The 17,354-nt window shown below is 49.7% G+C and overlaps 1 protein-coding gene across 1 annotated transcript in view; it reads right to left on the bottom strand.

The window, feature by feature from the left end:
• The window catches only part of LIMD1 (LIM domain containing 1), a 94,472-nt gene that overhangs the window by 4,745 nt on the left and 72,373 nt on the right, over nucleotides 1-17,354 (bottom strand). Inside the window, 4 exon segments of the mRNA XM_058288818.2 lie at nucleotides 729-780; nucleotides 1,252-1,382; nucleotides 5,535-5,597; nucleotides 15,371-15,438. Of these exon segments, the coding sequence (XP_058144801.1) occupies nucleotides 729-780; nucleotides 1,252-1,382; nucleotides 5,535-5,597; nucleotides 15,371-15,438 (314 nt within the window).

Genomic DNA, 17,354 nt, shown 5'->3' with positions numbered 1-17,354 from the left:
ACAGAGGGCCGGTCAGGGGCTCCACGGGCGAGGGGTGGGGGCGGGATGGTCAGGGAGCAGGGATGGAGCCTTAGAAGAGGGTAACTCAGCAGGGGACCCCAACCCTTGTCGGAGAAAGAGCCAATTTAGCTGATGGAACAGGAAGGGGAAGTGACACTAGTTCTAACTTTTGGAATGTCAGAGAACAGGGAAAACCCAGAAGCCTATGAGGGCATTTATTTTTAAAACAACCAAAGCACCAAATGTAAGATAAGGAATATAGTTGGCAGTAACATTGTGACGATGCTTGCACAGTTTGTAACAAATGTTTCACACCAATGCAAAGAGTTGGTGGAGGGGTGACGTATGAGACCCTGTATGTTTATTTTGTAAGTTCACAATCTTTACTATACTTATTGTTTATGTGTATACATGTATGAATAATATACTTCAATAAAAATTAAAATAAAGTAAAAAAACAAAAACAAAACACAAGCTCTCCAGCTCATCTTCTCACCTAGCAACTCAAGAGGAGAGTTTGACCACAGGGACAAAGAGGGTACAAGGTGGGCACTGGTCCGGGGCAGTCAGCCAAGAGAAAGGACCTGCTTGGTGAGGATTTATCTCAGGGGTAAGATTCTGGAAGGATCTTTAAAAGGTGTAAGGAAGGACAACGAGCTTATCAATGACCCCAGGGAGATCCTCGAGTCTTAGAGGATGCCAGGAGCAGGTGTGGGAAAGCAACTTACCTCCGGGGGAAGGATGGGGAGCCCACAGGCTGCACACTTGGGGGCCAAGACCCTGGAGGGAGGAAGCAGAGAAGCAGGGACCTGCCTGTGGGGGTGTCTCTGGGAGGCAGCCCCCGGCCCCGGCCTCCGCCCACGCTCCCCCCGCATTCCTCCAGCCCTCCCCTCACCACTGGGCCTGGCTCCCTCTCTGCGCCGGCCTTCAGAATTGCTCTGGATTTGTTCCCGGTTACAGCGTCTGGCTCCCCCCAACTCTGCTGAAGGCAGAGACCGGCCTGTGTTGGCTCCTCCAGGCAAGGTCCAATCAGAGCCCGCAGGAGGCGGGGAAGCCGGGCCTGGGGCTTGGTTTCTGTTTTGCCTCTAAATGGGGTTCTAGAGCCAGGCCCTGTGTGCACTGTCACTGCTCAACCTCCCGAGGCCCCTGCTGCACCCTCCAAACGATGGGGCCCTCGCCCGCCTGTGGCCGGCGGCGCGGGCAGCTTGTGCCTGCTGCGCTCAAGGGGCGCTGCCCGCGGGGCTGCCTTACTTGTGGTAATCCCGCACGCAGTAGATCTTGTTCTCCGAGTCCACGGTGAAGGGCACGCCGTCCAAGCACTCGTTACAGATGACGCAGCGGAAGCAGCCAGGGTGGTAGGACTTCCCCAGGGCCTGCAAGATCTGGAGGCAAAAAGTCGAGAGGCCGGGGCTCAGCAGGGATCCCCGGGTGCGAAGGCACGTGGCAGGGCCCGGGCCACGTGAGCAGCCACGCGCACGGGATCCTCGCCTCACGGGGTGGCAAAGACCCATCCATCTGGATGCGTAAACAGGAAGAGCAAATAGGGACCCTTCTCCCCCACGTGAGAAACCTCTCACAGGGTCCCGAGGGCGGGAGGGAATCTAGAGGGCTCCCTGCCAATCCCTCTTTCAGGGCAGGAAGTTCTGCTTTGGTTCCTTCCTTTAAAAAAGCTGAGCTATGGTGGGCTGGGGTCACTCCCAGAGCCCAAACCCATTAAGAAGAGGCAGCAAATAACGCAAAGCAGGACCACAATGGATCACTACCAGATTTGGGAAGAAGCAGCAAGGACATGGAAAAATGAGATGAAATTCCTCGTGGAAATGGCAGAGCTGGTGGGGGGAGAGGCACACAACTCTAAACACCTGCCTCCTGGGTGCCTCCTGCCCAGCCTCGACTCGGTAGCATTATCACCTAGAAGGCACAACCCAGCCCCTGTGTAATTTCAAATCCAAGTGATGCAAAGCCTCTGTGTGATTGTTTTCCTACACAATGAAGAGAAAGGCCCACAAACCTCCCTCCTCTCAGCGTCGCTGATCTGGATGTGACCCCCGGAACTGCTGCAGCCATCCCGAAACTGGAGTAGAGCCGAGACACGGAGGGTGGCAGAGCGGAGGGACAGAAAGAACGCCCTTGGTGATCTCAGTCGGCAGCTGAGTTCACGCACCGTGGAACCGGCTACCTCCAAACTCTGGTAAAGCCAGAGAAAATATTTCCCTCCTGAAGCAGCTGGTTCTCAAACCGCAGCCCCCACCTGCAGCCTGGGAGCGTGACGGAAATGCACGTGCTCAGGCTCCCCGGCCTGTGGACTCGGCGTTTAACCAGCCCCCGGGTGATCCAGATGCGCACGAGGGTGGAGAACGAGAGGTTCCCAGGACGACAAGCAGGGTTTCTATGACCTGCAGGTGAAAGCATCTGCACTGGCTCAAGAGGAGAGCCACCCGAGCCACAACCTGTGCCAGGCACCTCGGTGCAGACAACGGCGCCACAGCCAGCACGACAAGGACGTGCCCAAACGCCCGTCTACGAAGAGGAGGCAGGGGCATCGGCGCCCGCACGGGGCCACAAGGAGTCCCTCCAACAAGGAGGACACTCGCCAGATGCTGGGAGAGCCGTGGGGCAGTTCCCTGCTGCTGGCACCTCTGCTGGCCGGGTGTTGCCGGGGGGCTGATCGCACCCTGCACCCCCCCGAGGAGGCGGGAGGAGGACTCTGCTCTCCTAGCTCCCCGAAAACGGCAGTGACCTGGCTCGGCTGTCAAGCGTCCTTGTTCCCTGGGGGTTGCGGCAGCCTTCGAGGCCCCTCCTCTTTGCAGTAAGCTGCCAACACGGGGAGACGCGGCCGGCCTTCCCGAGCGCATCTGCTCACCTGCACCTCGGAATGCAGGCGCCCTTCCCCCGCCGATGCCCTTCTTGCCAGAAAGAGGCCCTGAACGTTCACTGACCCTCCACTGTGCCTACGGCAAGGGGAACCAAGAGGCCACTTTGCTGCATTCTGACTAGTAGCTGTAGTCAGTTTTTTAATATGGGAAAATGTCCAGTTCCAACCTAGAGCTGGAAAACTCCAGCTCTAATAGCTGCTCCATTAGCAAAGTGAACACACAAGGACAATTTAGAGAGAGCTGGTCAGTCGGGGCTTCTGCAGAGCCAAGTGCGGTATCTGACGGTATCTTTCTCTGCATTATTAAAATTCCTGTCTTTAAAACAGGATGTCACTTCCAGACAGACATTTTCTAAAAGTTTTCAAGTCTTAGAGAAGAGCTGTGAAACACGGGCTCCCAGCAAGTCCTGCCCTCCCTGCACACACACACTGATCTGCACAGAGGTCCCCTTCCCTTGAAACTGAGTTGGCCTTGTGGCCTTCTATGTCAGTGGAACGAGGAGGAAATGATGTGAGACTTCTGAGAGCAGGACTCAAGAAGACTGGTAGTTTCCATGACCTCTCTCTTGGTGAAGGAAGTCCAGGCTAGACCCCTGAATGACTGGAGGCCATGGGGAGAGGGGCCCGACAGTGAGAGGACCTCTGGGACATTCCAGTTCAAGTGTGCCACCAGCTGAGCGCAGCCGAGTAGGCCACCCCTGCCAAGGCCACGGGGAGCAGGACAACTGCCCCGCTGAGCCCTGGCCTAATTCCTGACCCACGTAATCGTGATAAATGATAAATCACTGTTGTTTTAAACCACTAAGTTCTGGGGTGGTTTGTCAGGCAGGAACAGATAAATGAAACACACAGAAGCCCAAAGAAGTCTTAGGACATCCGGAACAAAGAATAGAGTATAATCATGCTCATCAAGTTTGGGACCTCACGTGCAGTGGTCTGTGAGAAGGACTCTCAAAACAAGAACAAATTCTGCTAAAGAAACGGAGCTCCAGGGAGTCTGGCAGGTGCTCAGCCAAGGTGGTGGTGAGTGGCATGGCTCCTGCCCGCTTCCTGCTGTGCGAGTGGAGGACAGCCACGCTCCAGGGGAGGCCACGGCTACTAACGAGGACACAGCTCTGCTCATGAGCCAAGCTTTGCTGTGAGCTGGCCAAGACTAGACAGCAACAAGTCCTCTTCACGAAGAAGCAGGGCCATGGGTCACTGTTGTTTTATAAATGTTAGAAAATAACCAACAGAAATGAGTGTTTCTGTCCACCAAAGAAATGCACAAGAACGTTCACAGCAACTTATTCATACCAGCCCTCAACTGGAAACCAACCAAATCCCCATCAGCACTGGATAAGTAAACTGTGGTATAGCCACACAATGGGATTTTGCTTAGCTATGACAAGAAATGTACTCCTGATAAGATTACAACATGGATGAATTCTCAAAAACTTAACTCAGAGAAAAGACACCAAAGAGCCCACACTGCTCCAGAGTATGATGATGGAGCTCCAACGCCAGCCAACGCATCTGTGGCGAGAGAGGTCAGGCAAGAAGGAACTCTCCAGGGTGTGGGAAATGTTCTACCCCTTGATCTGAGTGGTGGTTACATGGTTATGTGCATAGGTAAAAAATCCACCCAGTCATTTCTCGATAAAAAGGTAAAAGGAAAAAATTTGCAAGGATTTAAATAGCATCTAATGGGGAGAAGGGAAGAAACTGGTCAGCTTAGAAAGGGAATTAATTCATTAAAAAAAAAAAGAATGTCATATAATAATTTTGTTGACCAGTATATTGAAGGCATTCTTAAAAGCCAGTCTCTGATGTAACCATGTGATTCCTAAATCAGGATACAACTCTATATTCATTAACTTCACAAACACATAAGGAGGCCAGGAAGGAAAACGCTCTCTATTGAAGACATAAAGATACTGGGGCCCGAGATGACCTCAGAGAGCAAGTGGCTAAGTGAGAATGGAATGTATAAAACCAGCTCCTTGTTCCTCTGTTTCAGAACTAAATGACAGGCCCTAGAGCAAGGGTTCTTAGTCAGGGGTCTGTGAGCGTGAATTGAAATTCAAAAATACATTATTCTTCTGGGGATGTGTTGGTGCGGGTGTGATATACTTATTAAATAATACACAGCATAGTGTGAACTTAGTAAAGAGTCCATGGTTTTTACCTGACTGGCAAAGGGGTCCGTGAAACAAAAAGGTCAAGAGTCCCTCCCCTAGAGACTCATCTGAGGACTGGCTTGAGCCAGGCAACACAGCGGGAGGGGAGGGCAGGGGCAGAACAACTGTGCTCTGAGTCTGGCCCCTGACTCCAGGGTAGCTGAGATTTCTGCAGTAAAAACTGGCTCCATTTGGCATCTCACTTGGAACCCTACCAGGATCACAGAGAAATCAGAGAGGAGGTCGCATGATCCAAACAGACCAAAGGAGGCGGCGCATTATCAGAAACACGACATCAGGCAGTCTGGAGAGGCAAGATGCCAACGTGATAAAGGCCAACAACGTGGGCTCCGCTAAGGGCCAACGAGCGGCACGCACAGGGGTCTCCTTTCAATAAAACCAAATGAAGATAAGAAACACTGTTCTCCGTCCTTAATTTCTTCACTGGAATGCATCCCTCTCCTGTTATGCTTTTGTCTTGTTCGGCTGGCTCTACTCACCATATCCATTATCAGATGGCCACACAGAAAACACCTGTCAGCAGACTGCTGGAAGCCAGAGTACTGCGGAGGAAAGAGAGAAGACAATTAAACCCAGCAAGGAGGTGATCCAGCCACTTCCCCGCCACTCAGGAGGCTAACAAGGAACTTCTCAGGAAGGGATATTCCGTGCAGGAATATGTCGTCTCCCCAAGGACAACGCTGCTGTGTGATGAGCCACGGAGTAGCTCCTGTCCTCACAAGAGCCATGCAGATGCTAACATCACTCACCGTCACAACTGTGCCTGGCCACCCACCAGGACACAGCGCTTTCATCTCTACCCCAGGGGCTCTCAAAGAGGGGTTCCCCGGCATCATCTGGGAACTTGTAAGAAATGCAAATTCTGGGACCCACCCCTGCCAGGAACTCCAGGGGTGGGGGTCCTGAGTTGGTTAAGTTCATGTGTCCCCTTGGCCAGGTCTGGTGTCCAGCTGTTTGGTCAAGCAAGCCCTGGCCTGATAGTTATTGTGGGTGTTTCGTAGACTTAAGTGATCAGTCAATTGATTGCATCTATGGCTGACTCCACCTACAATCAACTGAGGAGTTTGCTTCAACAAAGAGAATTCTCCCATAAGATGAAGGCCTTAAAAGGAGAAGTGACGATTTTAGCATTCAGAAGGGAGAATTTCCATCTCTACTTCACCCAGCCAGCTTCTCCTGAGGAATTCACTGAAAACCTTCATTGGTCTCGCCTATGAAATTTGGGTTTTCCTATCTCCAAAGTCACATGAAACTATTCCTATTTTTAAAACTCATAAAAATGTACATCAATATGTATAAAGATACAGTTCTGTATCATCAGTTCTGTTTCCATAGCAAACCCTGACTAATACAGGCCCATAATCTCTATTTTCACAAGCCCTCTAGGTGATTCTGTGGTACCTCAAGTTTAAAAGCCAGTTTTGCGAGATATATATTACTATCTCCTTTCCTCAAATGGCAGCAAAGAAAAGCTGTCACACAGCTGAAAAGGGGGTAGCCCAGGATTCAAATTCAAATTCACTTCTGGTCCCAACCTCAATGACTTTTTTTTAAAGCTTTATTAATTTTATTTTTATTTCTCTCCCCTTCCCTGCCCCTGCCCCCCAGTTGTCTGCTTTCTGTGTCCATTCGCTGTGTGTTCTGTGTCCACCTATATTCTTGTCAGCAGCACTGGGAATCTGTGTCTCTTTCTGTTGCGTCATCTTGCTGTGTCAGCTCTCCTTGCATGTGGTGCCACTCCTAGGCAGGCTGTACTTTCTTTGCGCTGGGCAGCTCTCCTTACGGGGCGCACTCCTTGTGCGTGGGGTTCCCCTATGCGGGGGACACCCCTGGGCGGCACGGCACTCCTTGTGCACATCAGCACTGAGCATGGGCTAGCTCACCACACGGGTCAGGAGGCCTGGGGTTTGAACCCTGGACCTCCCATGTGGTAGGCGGTTCAGTTCAGCCAAATCCACTTCCCTCAATGACTTTTATAGTTGCTTCAAAGAAACTTGAGAAATACTATCTATCTACCTTACCACAACACACACACAAAATACGTATAGCTGGAGTTTTGAAAAAACAAAAATGGTTAACTCTCTTCAGAGAATATTCAACACTACCCGATGGAAGATACCAGAAGCTAAAGAGTTGCAAACCTAACAGGGACAACATAATGGAAAGGGAGGTGGGGGAAAAAGAAAAGGGACCCTTGTGCAACTCTGCACTGTTTTGTAGGATTCTACTGCCCCGCATCTACCCCCCATTCTGGGGAAACAGATCTTTCCATTTGGGATCCAGCCACCACACCCTCTACCTCGGGATTCCCATGGTTCCGATGGGGCTGACTCCATGCCAGTTTCTAGGGGGGTCATGTGACTCACACAGGCCAATCAGAGCACCCCATTCCTCCAGCAGCAATGATCTGTCCAGGGACAGACACATGATCCAATAAGAGCCAATGAGATTTCAGACTTTTGCTGAGGCTTCAGAAAGTGAGACAGGTACTCTTGCCCATTGGCTTTGAAACTGAGTGTAGCAGTTTGATACGGTTATGAATTCCAGAAATAGCTATTGGATTATGTTTGTAATCCAGTCTATATCTGGGCATGATTAAGTTATGATTAGGGCTTTGAAAGGGCCATGTCATTAGGGCATTGAGTCCCCACCCCTTGGTCGGTGAGGACTCACAGATAAAAGACATGGCAAAGGACAGAGTTGGAGGGTTTTTGATGTTGGAGTTTGATGCTGAAGTCTTAAGCTGGAGCCCAGGGAAGTAAGCTCACAGAGGAAAGAGAAGGAAGCCCCAGGAAGAGAGGAACCCTGAGCCCAGAGAGAAGCAAGACCCTGGAAGGGAGGAACCCAGGAAGCCTAAACTCTTGCAGACGTCAGCAGACATCTCACTCCAACACGTGAAATTAGACTTTGGTGAGGGAAGTAACTTATGCTTTATGGCCTGGTATTTGTAAGCTCCTACCCCAAATAAACACCCTTTATAAAAACCAACCAACTTCTGGTATTTTGCATCAGCACCCCTTTGGATGACTAATACAGAATTTGGTACCAAGGACTGGGGGAGTGTTTTTGTAATTTCTGAAATGCTGCAACAGTTTTAAAAATGGGTAAGGGGTATTTTTTGGAGCAATTGTGAAATGCTTGATGGAAAAGGCCTAAATTGCTTTGCAGAGACTGTTGGTAGCAATAAAGAGCCTAAAGTTATTTTTGATAAGGACTTAGAAGGAAATAATTGTGAGATGGATGCTAAAGAGACTTTTTATGATGCTTTAGAAGTTAGTGATGAAAATATTATTGGAAACTGGAGGAAAGGCAATCCGTGTTTTAAAGTTGCAGAGAACTTAGCAAGATTAACTCGTGGCATTGTATGGAAGGCAGAATTTGAAAATGGCAAGCCTGGGCATTTAGCTGAAGAAATTTCCAAAGTAAACCCTGAGAATGTGGCTTGGCTTCTGCTTGTAGCTTATAGCAAAATGCTAGATGAGAGAGATATGCTGAGGACTGAACTGTCAGGCACAAAGAAAACAGAAACTGATTCTGGAAATTCCAAACCTCTGGAAATCAAGATCCCAGATGAAAGTGCCCTATGGGAGGACTTAACTAAACTTGGAACTTGTAAATCAGGATTGAAGATGCAGTTATGTCGGAAAGACTTGTGGAAAGTCTTAATGTCTGATGGCATGGACCCCTGCTTCCTGCATGCTAAATCAACAGACTTTTTGAGAGAGCTGTATAAACAAAACCACTGTCAGCTTTAACTAAAAGGGACATGGAAAGGAGAGATTGAAGGAGAAACAGCTTTAAGAGGAAAACCATGGAAGCTGAGATCCATGGAATTAAGACATCACTTTGGGCCAAGAGAGGAACCCCACCCATGTATACAGAGAGGGTGAGTTTGCCCCAGCAATTGAAGAGGGTGGATGTTCCTGCCCAATGTTCTGGGAGCATTTTGCTGCCCCAGGGTACAGGGAGGTTGGAGCACATTCCCCGAGGATTAGGGCAGTTAAGGAAAATACCCCACAGATCTGAGAGGGGTGGATCTGTCCCCCAAAGATCAGGGAAGGCCACATGGTCAGCTTGTTGCTCTGAGAGGGTTGAGTCTGTATCCCAAAGGTTAGGGGGAATGTTGTCTTCACAACACTGTACTAGGGGGGTTAAGACTCTAACCTAAAGATTGGGTGAGGTGTGGCAATCACCCCCAACACTCTTGGAAGGAGAGGTGTGGAGTTTGGGCAAGCTTGTGGAAAGGGTGGGTTTCCATAAGGCACCAAGGAGAAGAAACCATCATTTTAAGAATACCTTTGGGTGGGGCTTTGTGGGCTTGAGGGGGGCTAGGGATGGGAGGATGGGTAATATTGCCCAAGAAATTGGGGGGAGGGTGGGGCAGCATACGAACATAGGAGATTGTCAGGTATTTGGTTGAGAGTATAATGCTAAGAAAACTTTTTCAAAAATAAAATAAGGAAGGTTACCTGTTTAAGATGCTTAAAGGGGATAATCTGACGCAGGACAGGCTCCTAGGGAGTATGTGAGTGCTCATTTTGCCATAGTAGGTTACATCATTGGATAGAGACTGATATAATGAGAGTGAAGGTATACCCACATCCTGGGGAGGACTGATGTTCTCAAATAGAGGGAATTGTATCTCTTGAGAGAAATGGCAGCTCCCAGTGCATTAGGGCAGTTGACCATGTCAAGCCCTCAACACTGTGTTGCAAGTATCTCTGAACATGGCCCTTCAAGCAATGAAGATTGACTGTCACTGTGGGCCCTAAGGGGACAGGGAAAGAGGGAAAGAGGTATTGAATAGATGGAACCAATGTAACTGTGTGGGCAACAGAAGTGTTCTACAAGAGCACGCAAGGATGGATATAAGACATGTTAAATTACACCAAAAATATATAGAGGCTGATAGGCTAAAATGTAAATCATAATGTAGAACATAAGATAACTAAAAATTTAGAAAATTGTATAGTCTAAAATATAAACCACAATGTCAACCCGAATGCTACCTTGTTTGAAAGCTATTGTCTTCTCAATATCTGTACCTCAGTTTCAGTAAATATAGTATATGTAAAAAGATTATTGCTGTGGAAAGGAAAAGGGTTTTATGTTGGATATGTGGGAGTACTGTATATTGTATATATGAATTACTGTAATCTAAAACTTTTGTGAAGACAAGCTTAATAATTAGGAACAAAGAAAAAAGAAAAAGATAGGACGTAGACACTGAGGAAAAGACGGAAATAGTTGCCTTGCCAATTTGCATACAGGGCAACACTTATTGCAGTGATGGAAGGCAAAATATCAAAAACAAAGCTTTTTCATTTTTAAATTTTTTGATACCCCAATTTATTTTTACCTTAATTTTTCTAAATTAATATGTATTCTATATCTAACCTTTAAACTCATCACTATATTCCATTTTACTATTAATGGAACCTGGTACTATATTGGGCTTCACTTTTGAAGAAGTTTTGGATTACAGAGAGGTTCAACAATGGCAGGGGAAGAATACTGGTGTGGGATATTATTGACAGGGGACACATGGTTGGCAAGGAGTTCTACAGGGCATATATCCAGGGTACATAAAAATGTTTGGATATTTTCATAGTAGTTACAATTAAAAACAACAACTGAGGGAGTGCTGAGTTCCTAGCCATGGGAGCGCTATCACAGTCCCTAAAGGAACAGCAACAATCCCCCAAGTGCAAGGGCAAAGACCAAAAAAGAAGGAAGGTCCAACAATGAGCCCTTGATACTAATGACTATGCTTGTGAACCTGTGCACCTGAAATAAGAACAAGGCCTAGAGCTGCAGGGTGCCTAAGAGTTACCTCCTGAGAGCCTCCATGTTGCTCAAATGTGGCCAGTCTCAAAGTCAAACTCAGCATGTAAATGTGTTGCCTCTCCCCCAACGTGGGACATGACTCCCGGGGATGAGCCTCCCTGGCGCCAAGGGATTACTACCAAGTACCAGCTGATGATGTAACTAGAAAATGACCTTGGGGAAACGGACTTGGCCCAGTGGTTAGGGCGTCTGTCTACCACATGGGAGATCCGCGGTTCAAACCCCGGGCCTCCTTGACCCGTGTAGAGCTGGCCCATGCGCAGTGCCGATGCGCACACGGAGTGCCCTGCCACGTAGGGGTGTCCCCCAGGTAGGGGAGCCCCACGCGCAAGGAGTGCGCCCCGTAAGGAGAGCCGCCCAGCATGAAACAAGTGCAGCCTGCCCAGGAATGGCGCCGCCCACACTTCCCATGCCGCTGACGACAACAGAAGTGGACAAAGAAACAAGACGCAGCAAAACAGACACAGAGAACAGACAACCGGGGGGGGGGGGCAGGATTAAATAAATAAATCTTAAAAATATATATATATATATATATATATATATATATATATACACAACATCTCTAGTATGAGATAATAAGCATTAAAAAAAAAAAAAAAAGAAGAAAATGACCTTGAATAAAAGGGTCAACTTGGACCAGCAGAATATCTCAATCTACATATAATACCAGGAGTTAAAAATGCTTTTTGACCTGAATAAAAGGGGGAAATGGAAAGGACAGATGAGTTTACATGGCTATGAGTCTCCAAAAAGAGCCAGGAGGTTATCAGAGGGGTTGCCCTTATGCACACCCCAGCAGAGTTCCAGAGACAAATAAAGTAGATACAACCCCAGGTACTGGTTCTTTTGAGGCCTACAGAGACCCACAGGTTCTATGGTCATGGCAGATGGAGTTCAGTGCCATGTCAGTTGGCCCTACTTTGGAGTTTGTGTTTCTGTATGATGGAGCTGGACTCAGATGTGATCTTTGTCCACAAGTCTCTCCTGTTACTTTTACCGGAACTGTAGTTGGTGCTGGGGTTTAATGTATACCCAGGGGACCTGAATCTCTGGACTGACCATGTGACAGCCAGGCCCCGACCCTCAACAGACTTTCAACTCCTACACTCTGGTTTATTGGACTTACCCCACTCAGCTAACATGGAGGTGAAGAAAGTCAACCACCACACCAGGAAGCCAAGAGTGCCTACAAACGCAAGCAGGAGAATTGCATCCAGCATCCATGTGGAATCTAAGCCCCCTCTTGATAAAGATGTGGAGTGGACACAACCATTCTAAGGTCCACAGGATGGAGGAATAGAGTATGGATTACAGTGGACTTACTGATATTCTATTCATGAACTATCGTGATTAGTAATTGAAGAAAATGTGGCATTGGTGTGGAGAAAGTGGCCGTGGTGGCTGTTGGGGGTAGGGAGTGGGAGGAAGAGATGTGATGTGGGGGCATTTTCGGGACTTGGAGCTGTCCTGGGTGGTGCTGCAGGGACAGGTACCGGACATTGTACGTCCTCCCATGGCCCACTGGGTGGCACGGGGATAGTGTGGGCTATGATGTGGACCATTGACCATGAGGTGCAGCGGTGCTCAGAGATGTATTCACCAAATGCAATGAATGTCTCATGATGATGGAGGAGGTTGTTGTTATGGGGGGAGGAGTGGGATGAGGGGGGTGGTGGGTGTATGTAACATTAAAAAAATAAATTAAAAAAACTTTTTTAAAAAAATGACTCTCAGACTTGAAATCGAATGGAGGATGCCTTGCAGGTCTACTGAAGTGTAAAGGACACGTGACTCATGTTTCCCTCCCAATTTCTCCTTACTGTAATGAAAATGTTTATCCTTTGTCTGTCCATTTGTATATTGGAAACAGACAAATTGTTTTGTGAGTTTCAGAGGTCTAGAGCAGGCAGGACTGTGCCCCAAAACAAACTGTATTTCCTTAAATTTATTGTGATACAATTTAATATTTGCACTGTTACTGATTTAAGGTATTTTTGAATATTGTAATGTCTTTTTGGAATTCAGAGGATAGAGTGTCGCAGTTTGATATGGTTATCAATTCCAAAAATAGATAATGGATTATGTTTGTAATCTGATCTGTACTTGGGTGTGATTAACTTATGATTAGAGCTTTGACTAGGCCACATCTTTAGGGAGATAAAAGGCATGACAAAGGACAGAATTGAGGGTTTTTGATGTTGGAGTTTTGATGCTGGAGTTTGATGCTGAAGCCTTAAGCTGGAGCCCCAGAAAGTCAGCACACACTGGAAAGAGAAGCCAGCCCCAGGAAGAGAGAAACCCTGAGCCCAGGAAGAAGCAAGCCCTGGGAGGAAAGGAACCCTGAACCCAGAGAGAAGCAAGACCCCGGAAGGGAGGAACCCAGGAAGCCTGAACCCTCGCAGATGCTGGCAGTCATCTTGCTCCAATATATGAAAATAGACTTTGGTGAGGGAAGTAACTTAAGTTTTATGGCCTGGTATCTGTAAGCTCCTACCCCAAACAAATACCTTTTATAAAAACCAACCAATTTCTGGTATTTTGCATCAGCACCCCTTTGGCTGACTAATACACTGAGAATATAAACCTGGAGTGCTGCCCCATCTGGCCATCATTTGGTGCTGAGGCTGGTGCCACCACCATGGGAAGAAGCATGAGAGCTGAAGAGATGGAGTCCCGATGGCACTGCTGCAATGAGCTTCCTTTTTGTGTAAGTGAGTTTGGGTTTGGAGTTATAACGCATCAGTCCTTAGCTGGAAAACCAGAGAGACCTTTCCTCCCAGGGAGCGCGGGGAGGAGAGGGCGGGGAAGGCACACCACGACGCTGGCCCTCCCCTGGGCCGCGCGCCCCTCCTCCATGAGCAGGTCGGCACGGCGCTCACGGGGCGGCTAACTACCGCCCACGGAGTGCCCACCCCTGCCTGGCATCCTACGAGGATGTGACGACGCAGGAGTGAAGAAGCATGTTCTTCCCACTTAGGAGCTTGGACTCGAGTGGGGGAGAGAGACTCGTAAGCGGAGTGGCAGCAGCACGCCCACCGCTCTGCCAGGGCGAGCCCTGGCACGGTGGCCGCGCAGAGGAGAGGCACTGCACCGTGCAGGCAGGAGGGACGGGAGGCAGGAGGGAGTTATCCGGGCAGACAATGGGGTGAAGACGTTCCAAGCAGGGGTGACAGCACAGGGAAAGCCACGAAGGCCAAGGGGCCATGTGGGGGGCGCAGAGCATGGCGCACCGCAGAGAGGGCGTCAGGGTCAGACCGCAGCGTGCCCCCGAGCAGGCCAGAGCCGCCATGCGAAGGGTCTCCTGGCGCAGGCAGTGTGGACCAGGCCGCCATGCCCGCCAGGCTGAGCCGCGGAGAAGTGGAGATGGGCAGACACACAGAGGACCCGGCGGCACGGGTGGGCCGGCACTCAGGGAGAGGCGCAGGAGGGGGGTTGCGGGAAACCCAGGTTTCTGGCAAGGGGGGACCCTAGGAGCGGAGGTCCATCTCCAAGCGAAGGACACAGGCAGGAAGAGGTGGTGTTTCCTGCTTCAGACAAGTGGAGCGTGAGGCTGGGGCACGGCCCAGGGACACGTCTGGGCAGCGAGATGTCCGCAGCTGGCTCTCGGAGGTGCCGGCAGGGGGCGGTGCTCAGATCTGGGAGTCACTGGCACGTGGGAGGACTTCCGGTTCATGAGCGAGGCCGGATTCCAGGGAGAGCAGGCAGGACGAGAGGAGAGGGCAGGGGGGGGGGGAGGGACGAGGGACGCCAGAGGCCAGGAGATGGGCGGGGGCGGTGGAACTGGGGAAAGCGGCGAGGGGACAGGCTCAGTGGCCCTCGTCCCTTCAGACGGCGGAGCTCTGCAGCCCGCCATTCGCCTCAGGCGCTGCCCACCCCACGCGTCCACGGAGGGAAAGCCATGGACCCCTCGGGCAGCGCGACCCCCGAAGGCCGCTGGCACGTGCGGAGGCCACTCCCCTCTGCTGGGACCTGTTCTCTCCTCATCCCCCTTCCTTTTTTTTTAAAGATTTATTTTTTTAAATTTATTTCTTGCCCCCGCCGTTGTCTGCTCTCTGTGTCCATTCACTGTGTGTTCTTCTGTGTCTGCTTGGATTCTTGTCAGTGGCACCAGGAATCCGTGTCTCTTTTTGTTGCGTCATCTTGCTGCATCAGCTCTCTGTGTGGGCGGCACCACTCCTGGGCAGGCTGTGTTTTTTTCATGCTGGGCGGCTCTCCTTACAGGTGCACTCCTTGCACGTAGGGATCCCCTATGCGGGGGCCACCCCTGCGCGGCAGGGCACTCCTTGCGCGCATCAGCACTGCGCATGGGCCGGCTGCACATGGGTAAGGAGGCCCGGGGTTTGAACCCTGCACCTCCCATGTGGTAGACGGACGCCCTATCCGTTGAGCCACATCTGCTTCCCATCCGCTTCCTTTTGACTCTGGTCAGGACTGGGGGCAAGGGAGGCACGGCTGGCATACTCACCAGGAAGTCTTCCTCACAAAACACTTTGCCGTTGACAAAATAAAAGGCTTTCCCCCTCAACTTCCGGCCTGAGGAAAAAACACAAAGGCAAGATAAAAAGAAAATGTTAGCATGCAGGGAAAAAACACCTAGAAGAAGGGTGTTGGGGAGTGACTGAGGGCCCCCACCAAGGCACGTTCAGGCCCACGCCCCATCCTGAGGAGTGGACCCTGTGTAAAGAGGACTCTGAAGACGCCACTGGTGAGGGTGTGTCAAGGTGAAGGAGGGCGGGCCCTAAGCCATGTGGCGCAAGTCCTCATGAGCAAAGGAGAGCGGACACAGAGAGAAGCCCCGGGAGTCAGCGGAACCCAGGAAAGGAAGGAGGCGACCTTGTCATGCGACGGAGAAGCCAAGAAACCCCAGGATGGCTGGACGGCTGGAAAGCTTTGAGTCAATACTTTCCTTTTGTTAAGCCAACCCATTGTATGGTATTTGTTTTAGCAGCTAGGAAACTGATACAAAAGGGCAAATATTTTTAAGTACTAACAGGCAAATAAATACCAGCTCCAATAATAGCTTCTGTGGCCCTCAGTGATAGGCTGAGGCCAGAGGAAGGGTTCCCTGGCAGGTGCTATTTAGCAGAAGACCAGAGACTTGGAAATCATCCTATGCCTACCTGCTAGTACCTTCTCTTTGCTTAGAAAGAAGGATTTGGCGACTGGACCGCAGAGCCACACACGAGAGGGGGTGCCCGGCAAACAGACTCTTGCGACGCTGCTGGTTTCCACAGGTATTTGGGAGAGCCACCTCTGACATGTCCTCCAGAGGACAATTGTTGCAGTCCACCAGGGAAGTCCTACACATTGGGTAACTCTGATTTTCCCTAATTTCATTTTTTTTTTTTAATCTATAGAAAATATAGATCATTAGAAGGTTAGTGATTTTTCTTGTTTTCTCTTGATCTAAATTGGGGAGGCAGGATTGGGAAAACTCAAAGCACTGACTCCTTAGATGTAACTTCAGGTCCCATAAAGCACAGACACTGACAAAAACAACATACTTGATCAATTCCCTTAAACTCCTATGAAAAACCCAACGGGGGCCAAGGGGTTCAAGGTGACCCCACTCAAGGTCAGCAGGAGCATCGTTAGGGAGCCCCTGGACCGACTCGGTGGCATTCACAGATCTCAGCACCCTCCCACTGCCAGGTGCCAAACTCCAGGGGAGTTTCACCAAGAGTGGATTCTAAGTGGGCGGTACCACCAGAGCGGATTCTAAACATGGGTGGTACCACCAGAACGGATTCTAAATGCTGGTGGAACCACCATAATGGATTCTAAACCTGGCGGTACCACCATAATGAACTCTAAACGCGGGTGGTGGCACCAATACACCATCAGTACTCGAGATGCAGAGAAATCCACTAGGCAAATACCGACTGCCCCTCCTCACGCTGCCCCAAATCAGGGAAAGCAGCACAGGGCAGATGGAAGGAGGGACAGTCATGAAATTCATCTGATCTCAGAGTAGACGTTGACGGCCTTTACTGTAGGGGAAGAAGCCATTAAAAAAAAAAAAAGAGGTAATATGAAAACTTCCAGATGGATGAAAGACCCAAGTGTGAAAAACAATAGAAAACTATCTTTGACTTTGGAAAAGTATTTCTTAGGGAAGACGTAAAAAGTACATCTTATAAGGATAAAGCTTGAGTGATGTGACATCAAACATTTAAACTTTCGTACAACAAAAGACACTGTAAAGGGAAGTGGATGTGGCTCAAGCATTTGGGTGCCCGCCTACCACATGAGAGGTCCCAAGTTTGGTTCCCGGTGCCTTCTAGAGAAGACGGGCAAGGCAACAGGTTAACCTGGAGGGCTGACCCGAGAAGCTGGTGTCACAAGCTGACACAACTGGGAGGCACAAGGAGGAATACAATGAGAGACACAAAGAATGGGGAGTGGAGGTGGCTCAGGTGATTGAGCGCCTCTCTTCCATGTGGGAGGTC

Source organism: Dasypus novemcinctus, chromosome 26, assembly GCF_030445035.2.
Source record: "Dasypus novemcinctus isolate mDasNov1 chromosome 26, mDasNov1.1.hap2, whole genome shotgun sequence".
In the NCBI taxonomy this organism is placed as follows: domain Eukaryota; kingdom Metazoa; phylum Chordata; class Mammalia; order Cingulata; family Dasypodidae; genus Dasypus; species Dasypus novemcinctus.
The sequence above is the reverse complement of the archived record's forward strand: the minus strand, read 5'-3'. Positions and strand labels throughout refer to the sequence as shown.